The 15113-nt window shown below is 35.5% G+C and overlaps 1 protein-coding gene and 1 non-coding gene across 2 annotated transcripts; one reads left to right on the top strand and one right to left on the bottom strand.

The window, feature by feature from the left end:
* The first annotated feature begins 6881 nt into the window (after window positions 1-6881).
* Window positions 6882-6963, top strand: TRNAS-AGA (transfer RNA serine (anticodon AGA)). Its single transcript has one exon. It is a non-coding gene; the product is annotated as a tRNA-Ser (tRNA).
* A 3946-nt stretch (window positions 6964-10909) lies between these two features.
* Window positions 10910-11614, bottom strand: LOC127103053 (uncharacterized mitochondrial protein AtMg00860-like). Its single transcript, XM_051040348.1, has one exon. It carries the CDS (start codon window positions 11612-11614, stop codon window positions 10910-10912), a length of 705 nt encoding a protein of 234 aa, XP_050896305.1.
* Window positions 11615-15113: the final 3499 nt, after the last annotated feature.

Genomic DNA, 15113 nt, shown 5'->3' with positions numbered 1-15113 from the left:
CCTTGATAAAATTGATCAAATGGTGAGATATCTTGTTGGAGAAGTTACTCAAGATACCCAGTCAAACTAGCGGTTCCATGGCAAATCACCTCCCAACTCTTGAAGAATGTTTGATCAATATAACATGTAAAGATTATTGGGACTCATATATGATGCTTTCAGACATTGTGGATCAATCCTTGATTGTGCTTTTAGCCATGAGGGTCTTAAACCATTTGTGTGAACATGATAGATCAATCGTGATCATGCCTTACCTACAAAAGAGTTAGGCAAATGCAAAGACATATTTTTGGTATTTTGGTTAGTAAAATGAAAATATACAAGTATGATACAATCACATGGTGCTTGGTGATCTCTCCCAACACAAACCCAATGAAATAGGGGTAAGGAGGATGCCAAGGTGTGATCCCAATGCTAATGCATGTGATGAGATAGCATGAGTGATCTTAGGGTCAAAATTGGGGTCTTACACCGCCGTCCATGAATTTTCTTAATAATTTATTTTTAAGTATAAGGACACCCAAATTTTATTTTTATTAATAAAATTGTAAATTGATTAAATTCAATCTACCTCTTTTACAATAAGGATTATTAGCAACACATCATTTGTTAGGAAATCACTTATTTAATCCGAGAAGTTTATGATTTTAATAAAGAAAGTAGGGAGATTAACTACATAATTTGTTCATCTATTTTGAAAAAACTCAATTTGAAATCTTTGTATTCTTAAATTGGGGTTTTCGGACTCCCCTATTTTACAATCTTATAGATTTTTCTTTATCCCGTGTTTGTTTATCATATGGCATAATCGTTATTGATGTGAGAAATATATGGTAGAACTATCAAATAACTACAACTACAATAAACTCTTTTAACATTTTGATTTTAACATTTCCTTTGAAAATTCTTAAAGATTTAATGATCACTGAGTTTGGAGAGCTTAGTTTTTGCAAAGGAAACATAGTTTCACTCTGAGGTCTTTAACTCCGATGTTTCACATCAATGATGCATCATCATAATCAGACATGCAAAAACTTTTATTTTTTTCAAAAGATAGGGAGAAAACTGCAGTGATACCATACAAAACTAATATCATAATCATATTAAATAATTGCCTAAAGGTAAAGCTAACTAAAATGTGTCCAAAGATCGACAAATTTGCAAGTTTAAATTTAGCTAAATGTTCCTCCTTCGATAGTTAGATAAGCGAGCATATATTTTTCCGAACATTAGTCAAATGAATAGTTTAAGAATCTACTAGAGTTTTTCCTAGTCACAAATACTCTTGTCACAATTAAAATACATTAGAACAAGATTACTGGGATTTATGACCATATTAAGTGTGAAAAGCAACACAAAGCAAAGAAAGTGAATATTATGGACCCGCGACTTAGGAAAGATGCATACAAAGGATAAAATCAATGAAACACGTAGAGAGAAAAATGACAACAAGCCAATTACGGGAACCATGTGCGTCATAGTACAGGGTACCCTAATGCATTTCACCGGTAAAGTACATAATAAGGAAACATTTCAACAAACCTCAACTCTATTGCTATAAAGATATTTTTCTCTATAAATACCTCATCCCATAAATTAGTGCACATTTGGAATCAATAAATAAATCGATAGTTAACTCTTTATCTTATTGACGTCACTTTTAATGAATTTCTTTGGCTAGTAGTTTAAAATACCCACACATTATATAAAATAATCTTTAGAGTTGTCAAGAAACCCATAGTTAAGATATATAATTTCCCCTATAATGTATTTATTTGAATTATACATAATCAGCTTTGAAAGGTAATATTTGATCATAACGATTATTAGCAATCTTTGTATTCTTAAATTGGGGTTTTCGGACTCCCCTATTTTACAATCTTATAGATTTTTCAAGATCCCGTGTTTGTTTATCATATGGAATAATCGTTATTGATGTGAGAAATATATGGTAGAACTGTAAAGATACCATAAAAGAGATGGAGAAAAGTGCAAAGATACCATAAAAAACTAATATCATAATCATATTAAATAATTGACTAAAGGTAAAGCTAACTAAAATGCGTGCAAAGATAGACAAACTTGCAAGTTTAACTTTAGCCAAATGTTCCTCCTTCGGTAGTTAGCCAAGCGAGCATACACTTTTCTGAACATTAGTCAAATGAATCGTTTCAGAATCTACATGAGTTTTTCCTGGTCACAAATACTCTAATCAAACATAAAGTACATTAGAACAGGATTATTGGGATTTATGACCATGTTAAGTGTGAAAAGCACCACAAAGCAAAGAAAGTGAATATTATGGACCCACGGCTTAGGAAAGATGCATACAAAGGATAAAATCAATGAAACACGTTGAGAAAAAAATGACACCACGCCAATCACGGGAACCACGTGCGTCATAGTATAGGGTACCCTCTTGCATTATACCTGTAAAGTACTTAATATGGAAACATTTCAACAGGCCCCAACTCTATTGCAATAAAGATATTTTTATCTATAAATACATCATCCCATAAATTAGGTCATATTTGGGTTCAATAAATAAATCCATACTTAACTCTTTATCTTATTAAAGTCACTTTTAATGCATTTCTTTGGCTAGTAATTCAAAATACCCACATATTATATATAATAATCTTTAGAGTTGTCAAGAAACCCATAATTAAGATATATAATTTATTTATAAGTATAAGGACACCCAAATTTTATTTTTATTAATAATATTGTAAATTGATTAATTTCAATCTACCTCTTTTACAATAAAGATTATTAGCAACACATCATTTTTTAGGAAATCCAATGAAACACTTATTTAATCCGAGAAGTTTATGATTTTAATAAAAAAAGTAGGGAGATTAACTACATATTTTGTTCATCTATTTTGACAAAACTCAATTTGAAATCTTTGTATTCTTATATTGGGGTTTTTGGACTCCCCTATTTTACAATCTTATAGATTTTTCTAGATCCCACGTTTGTTTATCATATGGCATACTCGTTATTGATGTGAGAAATATATGGTAGAACTGTCAAATAACTTCAACTACAATAAACTCTTTTAACATTTCGATTTCAACATTTCCTTTGAAAATGCTTACAGATCTAATGATCACTAATTTTGGAGATCTAAGTTTTCGCAAAGGAAACATAGTTTCACTTTAAAATCTTTAACTCTGATGTTTCACATCAATGATGCATCATCATAATCCGACATGCAAAAACTTTTATTTTTTTCAAAAGAGATGGAGAAAAGTGCAGTGATACCATAAAAAACTAATATCATAATCATATTAATTAATTGACTAAAGGTAAAGCTAACTAAAATGCATGCAAAGATCGACAAACTTGCAACTTTAAGTTTAGCCAAATGTTCCTCCTTCGGTAGTTAGCCAAGCGAGCATACACTTTTCTGAACATTAGTCAAATGAATTGTTTCAGAATCTACATGAGTTTTTCCTGGTCACAAATGCTCTAATCAAACATAAAGTACATTAGAATAGGATTATTGGGATTTATGACCATGTTAAGCGTGAAAAGCACCACAAAGCAAAGAAAGTGAATATTATGGACCCATGACTTAGGAAAGATGCAGACAAAGGATAAAATCAATGAAACACGTTGAGAAAAAAATGACACCACGCCAAACACGGGAACCACGTGCGTCATAGTATAGGGTACCCTCTTGCATTATACCTGTAAAGTACTTAATATGGAAACATTTCAACAGGCCCCAACTCTATTGCAATAAAGATATTTTTATCTATAAATACATCATCCCATAAATTAGTTCATATTTGGGTTCAATAAATAAATCCATACTTAACTCTTTATCTTATTAAAGTCACTTTTAATGCATTTCTTTGGCTAGTAATTCAAAATACCCACATATTATATATAATAATCTTTAGAGTTGTCAAGAAACCCATAATTAAGATATATAATTTATTTATAAGTATAAGGACACCCAAATTTTATTTTTATTAATAATATTGTAAATTGATTAATTTCAATCTACCTCTTTTACAATAAAGATTATTAGCAACACATCATTTTTTAGGAAATCCAATGAAACACTTATTTAATCCGAGAAGTTTATGATTTTAATAAAAAAAGTAGGGAGATTAACTACATATTTTGTTCATCTATTTTGACAAAACTCAATTTGAAATCTTTGTATTCTTATATTGGGGTTTTTGGACTCCCCTATTTTACAATCTTATAGATTTTTCTAGATCCCACGTTTGTTTATCATATGGCATACTCGTTATTGATGTGAGAAATATATGGTAGAACTGTCAAATAACTTCAACTACAATAAACTCTTTTAACATTTCGATTTCAACATTTCCTTTGAAAATGCTTAAAGATCTAATGATCACTAATTTTGGAGATCTAAGTTTTCGCAAAGGAAACATAGTTTCACTTTAAAATCTTTAACTCTGATGTTTCACATCAATGATGCATCATCATAATCCGACATGCAAAAACTTTTATTTTTTTCAAAAGAGATGGAGAAAAGTGCAGTGATACCATAAAAAACTAATATCATAATCATATTAATTAATTGACTAAAGGTAAAGCTAACTAAAATGCATGCAAAGATCGACAAACTTGCAACTTTAAGTTTAGCCAAATGTTCCTCCTTCGGTAGTTAGCCAAGCGAGCATACACTTTTCTGAACATTAGTCAAATGAATTGTTTCAGAATCTACATGAGTTTTTCCTGGTCACAAATGCTCTAATCAAACATAAAGTACATTAGAATAGGATTATTGGGATTTATGACCATGTTAAGCGTGAAAAGCACCACAAAGCAAAGAAAGTGAATATTATGGACCCATGACTTAGGAAAGATGCAGACAAAGGATAAAATCAATGAAACACGTTGAGAAAAAAATGACACCACGCCAAACACGGGAACCACGTGCGTCATAGTATAGGGTACCCTCTTGCATTATACCTGTAAAGTACTTAATATGGAAACATTTCAACAGGCCCCAACTCTATTGCAATAAAGATATTTTTATCTATAAATACATCATCCCATAAATTAGTTCATATTTGGATTTAATAAATAAATCCATACTTAACTCTTTATCTTATTAAAGTCACTTTTAATGCATTTCTTTGGCTAGTAATTCAAAATACCCACATATTATATATAATAATCTTTAGAGTTGTCAAGAAACCCATAGTTAAGATATATAATTTATTTATAAGTATAAGGACACCCAAATTTTATTTTTATTAATAATATTGTAAATTGATTAATTTCAATCTACCTCTTTTACAATAAAGATTATTAGCAACACATCATTTTTTAGGAAATCCAATGAATCACTTATTTAATCCGAGAAGTTTATGATTTTAATAAAAAAAGTAGGGAGATTAGCTACATATTTTGTTCATCTATTTTGACAAAACTCAATTTGAAATCTTTGTATTCTTATATTGGGGTTTTCGGACTCCCCTGTTTTACAATCTTATAGATTTTTCTAGATCCCGCGTTTGTTTATCATATGGCATACTCGTTATTGATGTGAGAAATTATGGTAGAACTGTCAAATAACTTCAACTACAATAAACACTTTTAACATTTCGATTTCAACATTTCCTTTGAAATTGCTTAAAGATCTAATGATCACTGATTTTCGAGAGCTAAGTTTTCGCAAAGGAAACATAGTTTCACTTTGAGATCTTTAACTCTGATGTTTCACATCAATGATGCATCATCATAATTCGACATGCAAAAACTTTTATTGTTTTCAAAAGAGAGGGAGAAAAGTGCAGTGATACCATAAAAAACTAATATCATAATCATATTAAATAATTGACTAAAGGTAAAGCTAACTAAAATGCATGCAAGGATCAACAAACTTGCAAGTTTAAGTTTAGCCAAATGTTACTCCTTCGGTAGTTAGCCAAGCAAGCATACACTTTTATGAACATTAGTCAAATGAATCGTTTTAGAATCTACTTATGTTTTTACTGGTCACAAATACTCTTGTCAAAATTAAGATACATTAGAACAGGATTACTGGGATTTATGGAAACATTTCAACAGGCCCCAACTCTATTGCTATAATGATATTTTTCTCTATAAATACATCATCCAATAATATCAGTTCATATTTAGAATCAATAAATAAATCCATACTTAACTCTTTATCTTATTAAAGTCACTTTTAATGCATTTCTTTGGCTAGTAATTCAAAATACCCACATATTATATATAATAATCTTTAGAGTTGTCAAGAAACCCATTGTTACGATATATAATTTCCCCCATAATGTATTTATTTGAAATATACATAATCGTCTTTGAAATTTAATATTTGATCATAGGTAACTTTTGTAGTTTTGCAAAAAATTTACACCCCCAATGGAACATTGTGATATACTTGCTTTATGAAAATATTTATGCAACATGGATAAACCACCACCATCATCTACAAGGAGGTTTGGGAAACAACAACCAGATGAGCCTTATCAAACAATGAGAAATGCCAACAATCATTCCCATACTTTCGATTCTAAAGATGCATTGTATTTATTAACATGGGGAACCAGTGGTAACGACAATGTGTATCATTAAAGAACATTGGTACTTATGGATACATGATATCATGTATCAATTCTCTACATAACTTGTTGACATTTTTCTATCTAAAATCAATTATTTTTGAAATATGTATGTTTCTTTATTTTATTACATTATCTAGTGATTGCTCGACCAAAGGCTTGTTTAAGATTAATTGTGTGGCACTTACTGCTATGTTTTTAAATTTATTAGTACTTATTATGGTTAATGAGTAATAGATTATTGTTATTTCAAAATAAATGTTGTGATAGAGCTAATAAGAACAAATTCACAAAAAGGTGGACGTGCCGGAGTGGTTATCGGGCATGACTAGAAATCATGTGGGCTTTGCCCGCGCAGGTTTGAATCCTGCCATCCACGAATTTTCTTAATAATTTATTTTTAAGTATAAGGACACCCAATTTTTATTTTTATTAATAAATATCTAAATTGATTAAATTCAATCTGGCATAAATGTACATAAGAGTGCCCAAAAATAAAACTACTGATCTAGATCATTAGACAATGATCTCAAAAATATCTACACAGCGGAAGAAAAGCCACCAGTCCTCAGGTAAGCAAGACATCACTCTATCTTGCCCTTATCCTTATCTTGCTCAGAACCACCTGAAAAATAATCAACAACATAGGGTGAGATAATAATCTTAGTGGGTTCCCTATCTTATGGGTTCACTCGGCTCTACATGATTTTTTAATCAATATTCAACTCATATCCAACTCATGTCAACAAGGGATCGAAGACTTGAGTGATGGGGAACTAACCCGCAATTGTATGGAAACATGCATCTGAGTTCTCATAACTCAACCACGATCATTATTCAGATCACGACGCCTCAATTCCCGAACGGACTTATGTCTAAGCCAGGCCCGGTTCATGCATACTCGTATGATTTAACTTTCACGGTGGATATCGGGTCCTCTATGAGGCTTAATCCCCAGTTCAAGCAACTGTCACCCGTATGGCACTCTAACCCACCTAGGTTATCTTTCACCGTATGGGACTCCAACCCACCTAGGTGTCCACCTTTCCCCCATGTCCACCATGGTTGGGGCTCAAACCCAATTGAGGCTCGAGTCATTGGTCCCACATCCCAATGCTTACACGTCTAAGCATACCAATAGTGATGTGTACCATCACAGAAAACACACATTCTGAATACATGATCGGTTCTACAATCATCGGTTCCATGAACCATAACATAATTCATCAATCATAGGTGACTTCACTCACCATAATACACAAAAATAACAAAGCATGTTCCATACAATAAGTCTCATTCTCAATCATGGCAATAATTCGTACACAACCTCCACATAAGCGTCATACGAATGAATACCGTATTCTCGCATTATCTAGATTATAAACCTCACTCATGACCTAATTTCAATCCTAGGTTAACTCACTAGATTCATCATGTAATTTTCACCATTAACATATATTCAACATAAACATAGCATCACAATTGATTAATGGATGGAAGAATGCATTTAGAAACAATTAAGAAATGGATTTTGAGGTTTTTAACTTAAGTCAATCGATTGGTTATGGAAGCCCAATCGATTGGTTCCACTCACATTTCTGTTTTTCAAAATTTGCTGAGTGTCAATCGATTGATCCTGCTGAAAATTTCCACTGTTTATAAACAACAAGTTTGTGCAATCGATTGACATGCAGTGTCAATCGATTGGTCCTGTAAAAAATTCACTTTTTTGCTAAACCAAAGGCTGTCAATCGATTGATAGCAGAGGCCAATCGATTGGTTCACTCATATTTTCATTTTTCCACTTCTCAAAACACCATTTTCCTTTGTAACTCCATTTCCAATCAAACCCACACTCTTGCTTCCAACATATCCATCTCCCTACATGCTCATATACACATGTACAATAAGAATCCCAAGTTCATAACTACAAGGATTTCAACATCATAACATAACCATAACAAATCATATTATCATACCAATCACAAAACACATCAAGACACATGTTCATGGAAATCAACAAGAGCAAGAACATATTCATCTTATAGCATGGATATTCATGATTTGTCTAACATTCTACAACCCTAACTTTTCTAGAAACCTAAAGTTTCTAACTAGAAGCCACCTCAAGAAATTGAAGAGGAGAAGTTGTGGAAGATGAGATGAGGATGAAGATGATGGTGTTGGTTCCAAGTTTTCCTTCTTCTTCTTCTTCTCCACTAGCCTTGCTTTCCTTTCTTCTCTTGAGCTTCCTCTTTTTTTCTATGCTTTCCTTTCTCTCTACTTATCCTTTCTGATACATAGAAAACAAATGGCATGTGGTAGGTGGTATAAGGCACAAACATATGGTGGTGAGTGGGTCAAAGGTCATATACAAGTGGCCATGCTTATTTGTGTGGTTAGAAAGTGGGTGAAGTGGTAGAAACAAATATCTCATGTGGCACTAACTTGTAATATTTGTTCTACCGGAGCTATTGACCCATTATTAGTGTTACCAAAATATCCTAATTAATAAAAGGCCAGTTCCAAATAATATTAATTAAGTCAACCTGAACTCACTATTTGCTCTATTTATCCCTGTTGGCAACTTTTAGAGCACTTAGGAACTCAGTTGATCTCAATTAATAGGAATTTAGGAATTTATGGAAATACGGGGTATTACATCCTCCCCCCCTAAAATAAAATTCGTCCTCGAATTTAAATATTACCTGGAAGAGATGAGGGTAAGCTTCTCGTATTTCTGACTCTAGTTCCCAGGTGGCGTCGCTTGGGTGTGTTTCATCCCACTGAACCTTAACAAGAGGAATATCCTTATTCCTTAACACCTTAACTTCTCGTCCTGTAATGTGACTTGGTAGAGGTTCGAAAGTCAGATCTGCTTCTACTTCTACTGAATCTAGAAGAATAGGCTGAAGAGAATCTAGAATGAACTTCCGGAGTTGAGATACGTGAAAAACATCATGCATTTCTGATAGAGAAGGTGGTAAGGCTAATCTGTAGGCTACTTCTCCAATTCTCCCTATAATCTGGTATGGCCCTATGTATCTCAGACTTAGCTTCCATGACTTAAACGGTCCTTTCAGTATCAACCTCGGGGTCACCTTCCAAAATACATGGTCACTTTCATCAAATTCCAATGGTCTTCTCCTGTGATCCGCATAGCTCTTTTGGCGATCCTGTGCTTTCTTTATCTTATCACGGACCATCCTTATCTTTTTCGTTGTCTCTTGAATAGTCTCTGGTCCTAAGATCCTTTCTTCGCCAACTTCTGTCCAACATAAAGGTGTTCTACATTTCCGTCTATACAAAGCTTCACAAGGTGCCATCCCAATACTTGCATGATAACTATTGTTATATGCGAATTCAATCAATGGTAAAAGCTCCTTCCAATTCCCTCCACTTTCAAGTACATAAGCTCTTAACATATCTTCCAGTGTCTGTATTATCCGTTCAGTCTGACCATCTTTCTGAGGATGATTAGAGGTACTCAAACATAATCTCGATCCCATATCTTGTTGGAATGCTCTCCAAAAACTTGAAGTAAGTTTTGGGTCTGTATCGGACACAATGCTGGTAGGAACACCGTGTAAACTAACAATTTCTGAAATGAACAACCGTGCAAGATGACTTGCTTTATAAGTAGTCTTCACGGCCAAGAAGTGCGCGGACTTAGTCAACCGATCCACAATCACCCAAATTAAATCATAACCACCTTGGGTCCGAGGTAACCCTACCACAAAGTCCATTGAAATACTATCCCATTTCCAAACTGGAATCTCTAAAGGCCGTAATAAACCACCTGGCTTCTGATGTTCAATCTTTACCTGTTAGCATACAATACATTTTGACACATACTCTGTGATATCCCTTTTCATCCCAGGCCACCAATAGTCCTTCTTCAAGTCTTGATACATATTCGATGAACCTGGATGTATAATAAACGCCCCTTTGTGAGCTTCCTCCAAAACTTTCCTTTTTAGCTCGACATCATCCGGAACACAAATCCTTTGATTAAACAGAATAACTCTATCTGGTGACTGAGTGAAACCTGGTTGAGTTGACATCTCTTGCAATTTCTCATCTATCACTTGTCTTTGTCGGATTGCTTCCCTTAGGTTAGAAGTAACATTCAAATTTCCCATTATCACACCATCATGCGTCCAACTAAATTGAGGATTAAGATCTCGGAACTTTTCCAACAATGTGTATTCCAACATCATCAACTCAGCTTTATGTATCTCTTTCCGACTTAAGGCATCCGCAACCTTATTCCCCTTCCCCAGGTGATACTTAATCTCAAAATCAAAGTCCTTCAAATATTCCATCTATCTCCTCTGTCTCATGTTTAACTCCTTCTGGTCAAATAAGTATTTCAAACTCTTGTGATCACTAAACTTCTCAAAATGCACCCCATACAAGTAATGTCTCCAAACTTTCAATGCAAAGACAACAGCAGCCAGTTCAAGATCATGAGTCGGGTAGTTCTCTTCATGAGGCTTCAACTGACGAGAGGCATAGGCTACAACTTGCCCATTCTGCATTAACACCCCTCCTAATCCTTTCTTAGAGGCATCACAAAATACTTCATAGGACTTACTAGGATCAGGGATGACTAAAACAGGAGCAGTCGTTAGCTTCTCCTTCAAACTCATAAAACTCTTCTCACATTTCGAATCCCATTTGAAAGAAATTTCCTTTCGGGTAAGTCTAGTCATTGGTAACGCTACCTGCGAAAATCCCTTTATAAACCTTCTATAGTAACCTACCAAACCTAAGAAACTTCTGACTTCGGAAGAATTCTTCGGTCTTTCCCAATTAATAATTGCTTCAACTTTAGATGGATCCACCGATACTCCTTCTTGTGATATTACATGACCAAGAAACCTCACTTCGTTAATCCAAAATTCACACTTACTTAACTTGGCAAAAAGTTGTTTCTCTTGCAGTACTGATAGAACAATCCTTAAGTGTTCTCCGTGCTCTTGAGGAGTACGATAATAAATAAGAATGTCATCAATAAAGATCACCATGAGCTGGTCCAAGTAGGGTTGGAATATCCGATTCATACAGTCCATAAAACAGTTGGGGCATTCGCTACACCAAACGGCATTACAAGGAACTCATAATAGCCATATCGGGTTCTAAATGCTGTCTTTGGCACATCCGAACTCTTAAATCTTATTTGATGATAGCCCGATCATAAATCAATCTTCGAAAACACGCAGGCTCCTTTCAACTGATCTAACAAATCGTCTATCCTTGGCAGAGGATACTTGTTCTTGACGGTGTCGCAACCTGAGAAATACAGTGCGCGAAAAAACAACCGGCGAAAGAAAATGATAGAAGAGTCGCCACCGTGCGTTATTCATCCCAAAGGAGGGAAAGGAAACGCTCGAAGTAAACCTGAAAAAGGAAAGGACAAGACGGGGTCTTGCAACCAAATCTTGGGTTCGGGAGTCGGTTATGCGAAGGGAAGGTATTAGCACCCCTACGCATCCGTAGTACTCTATGGGAACCACTTTTGTAGTTCTTGTCTAAAGGGTTTGGGTTTATCTAATGTACTATTTACTAAAAAAAAAGGGTTAAATGAAAATGACTCGCGCGGATGTCGCATCGACTGCATACGTATCTCATCTGAATATGAGAATCAGAGTCTTCGTAGCTCGGCTGACCTATGGGTTGGGGGATGTGTGCTCGCTAAGACATCGTGTCTTATGCCTACGTATCTCATCTGGAATGAGAATCAGAGCAAGCCGTAGCTCGGCTAAATATGGGGTTATGGATTGGGTTTTGGACGAACGACGTCACTACGCAATCTACCGGATGCTCGACCTTTGGAGACTTACTCGCCTGTAGTAGAAGGAGTTAACGTGTTGCTTTGGGTTTTAGGGTTTGGGATGCTCAAGGGCAAAAAAGGCAGTCCTTGACGAAGGAACCGCGCTACCTGCAGGGATACGAATACATACAAAACAAACATGTATAAAGTAAATGTGCCAACAAGGGGCTCAGAAGTAAATAAACAAAAGAAAACAAATGCCTCCTATCGAGGTCTTCCAGCTAAGGAAGCGATAAAATGCGGAAAAGAGGTAAAAGTACCACACGGATAAAGATCCGAAGTAACAACAATTAAAGGAGTAAGAAACCCAGGGATCTCCCAAGCTAATGCCATCAAAGAAAGGTGAGTCAGTACAGGTAATCGGAATGAACCTCCAGGGGGTATCCCACAAATAAAGTGGGAAAACCATGCAAACCATCTCTGCAAGAGTCTGTGAGCCCTCACAAAAACTCAACAAAAGGGTTAGTGAAACACGATAAGCATTTTTTTCATGGACAACAGTATGGTTTCAGAAACCTCAAACCCTGTGGCATACATTTCAGAACTCATGTGATTCAACATTCAAGGCATAGGTTTCACCCATTCATGCATAATTAAACCCGTGGGCAAAAACATAGTGAAATTCATCCATCATACCTCATACATTCAGATGATCCAAATTAAGAGCATAAAATCATGGGAATGAGGCAAACCTGATGGGAGAGACCGGTTGAAATCAAATGGCACGGCTGGGTTTGCAAGGCAATGTTAGGGTGTGAGTCAGATTGAATTTTTCAGAGCTGCCTGGGGGTTGCTCTGAGTTCTCTGTCAGGTTTCTCTCCAGGTTTTGTCAAGGGTTTTGTTTCAAGGAAACCTAAGAGTATTTTGCTTCTCCTCCTTTTTCTATCTGATCTCCCTCTTTTATAACCTGATTTTCATGGCTTTGTGGGCTCAAATGAGAGAGGTCCAAGTCCAAGTTTTTTCTATTATATTTTTTTTTTTTATTATTTTTATTTATTTATTTATTTTTCGTTTTTTTTTTTTCATTTTTTTTTTAAAGTTTCCTGGATCTAATTCTAATTGACATGATGAAATGCAATATGAAATGCTAAATGAATGCATGAATGAGGAGGGAAAATTTTGGGGTGTTACAGACGGTAACTTTATTCAATTGGCGATAGTCAATACACAACGGCATACTACCGTCCTTCTTCTTTACTAGTAACACTGGAGCTCCCCATGGTGAGACACTAGGTCAGATAAAATGCTTGGTTAGCAACTCTTCCAATTGATTCTTCAACTCTCTCAACTCTAGTGGCGCCATGCGATACGGAGAGACGGAGACTGGAGCTGTCCCAGGTATCAGATCAATAGAGAATTCCACTTCCCTTTCAGGAGGAAGAGAGGAGACATCCTCAGGAAAAAATTCCGGTAATTCACAAACAACGGGGATTTGTGTAACACTCAGATTATCGCTAGATTCCTTGGTAAGAACCAAGAGAACTGACTTTTCATTCTCAAATAAGAAATTAACTATGCCAACCGTACCTTCCAAGATTGTAGTTAGCACATCCTTTGGAGTAGCTTCACTAGATGGAATGATAATCAACTTCTCTTCACAACCAATAAACATCGAGTTAGTGGAATCCAATCCATCCCCAAAATCACATCAACCTTCTTAAGTGGTAAACAAATAAGACCAATCTGAAAAATTCTACCATTCACCGAGAGCGAACAATTTCCACAAATCAACGGTGTCTCAACCACATCATCCATGGCGGTAGTAACCACCATAGGAGGAGACAAGGGAATTGCTTGCAAGCCAAGACGCTTCATGCACCTAATTGATACAAAAGAGTGTGTCGCCGCATAATCAAACAATACAAAATAAGGATGATTATTGATGAAACACGTACCAGAAATTAAGGCATTGTTGCTCTGAACCTTCCTTGCATCCAAAGTATAAACTCGATGGGCGCCCCCCTTGCATCTGATTCCTATTCTGAGGACATTCCCTAGACATGTGACCTTCTCCCTAACACTTAAAACACCTAATTACACCAGCGGCACATCTTCCAAAATGAAACTTCTTACATACTTGACATTGCGGAGGATGGTTAGGTCTTGCATGTTGCACCTGCCTTCTTTTGAAGGGTCGAGGTCTAGGTTTAAACTGATGACTTGGTCCTCCCTGGTTCATATGGCTAACTCCATACTGATCAACCTTTCCTTGAACCCTTCTCAAATTATTCTCAACCACACTACATTGTCTTTGCACCCCTACACCGGATGGGAACACTCTTTCCATGTTAGGTGTCCCCCCATAAGCCTCCACATGATTTATTCCACCATGAAACCCAAGAGGATTCATATGAAAGATATCTCATAAACTACCACTTATAGCTTCTTATGGAACTCCTTAAGGATGCAAACCATCATTCCACTGTTGCACGAACTAGTTCGGTGGTTGCTGCATCGGTTGCACAAACTGAGGCCATTGGAGACCAGCACTACCACATGGCAGTTCAGAGTCTAAATTCTGAGTTCTGGGTTTACCGCGACCTCTGCGTCTACCATTCATGATCCCTAATGTCATACAAATAGGATTAAGTTGATCAGGCTCAATACTATGAATATAACACCAAGGACAATGATAACAACCCACATATGAGGCAGAAGGGAATACTTATAATATTTCATGGCTAGGTCGAGGA

The sequence above is a fragment of the Lathyrus oleraceus genome, chromosome 7 (genome assembly GCF_024323335.1).
Source record: "Lathyrus oleraceus cultivar Zhongwan6 chromosome 7, CAAS_Psat_ZW6_1.0, whole genome shotgun sequence".
Classification (NCBI taxonomy): domain Eukaryota; kingdom Viridiplantae; phylum Streptophyta; class Magnoliopsida; order Fabales; family Fabaceae; genus Lathyrus; species Lathyrus oleraceus.
The sequence above is the reverse complement of the archived record's forward strand: the minus strand, read 5'-3'. Positions and strand labels throughout refer to the sequence as shown.

What these genes read in the sequence shown, in the direction of transcription:
- LOC127103053 (XM_051040348.1), bottom strand. Translation starts at nt 11,614, where the DNA reads ATGGTGATCTTTATTGATGACATTCTTATTTATTATCGTACTCCTCAA.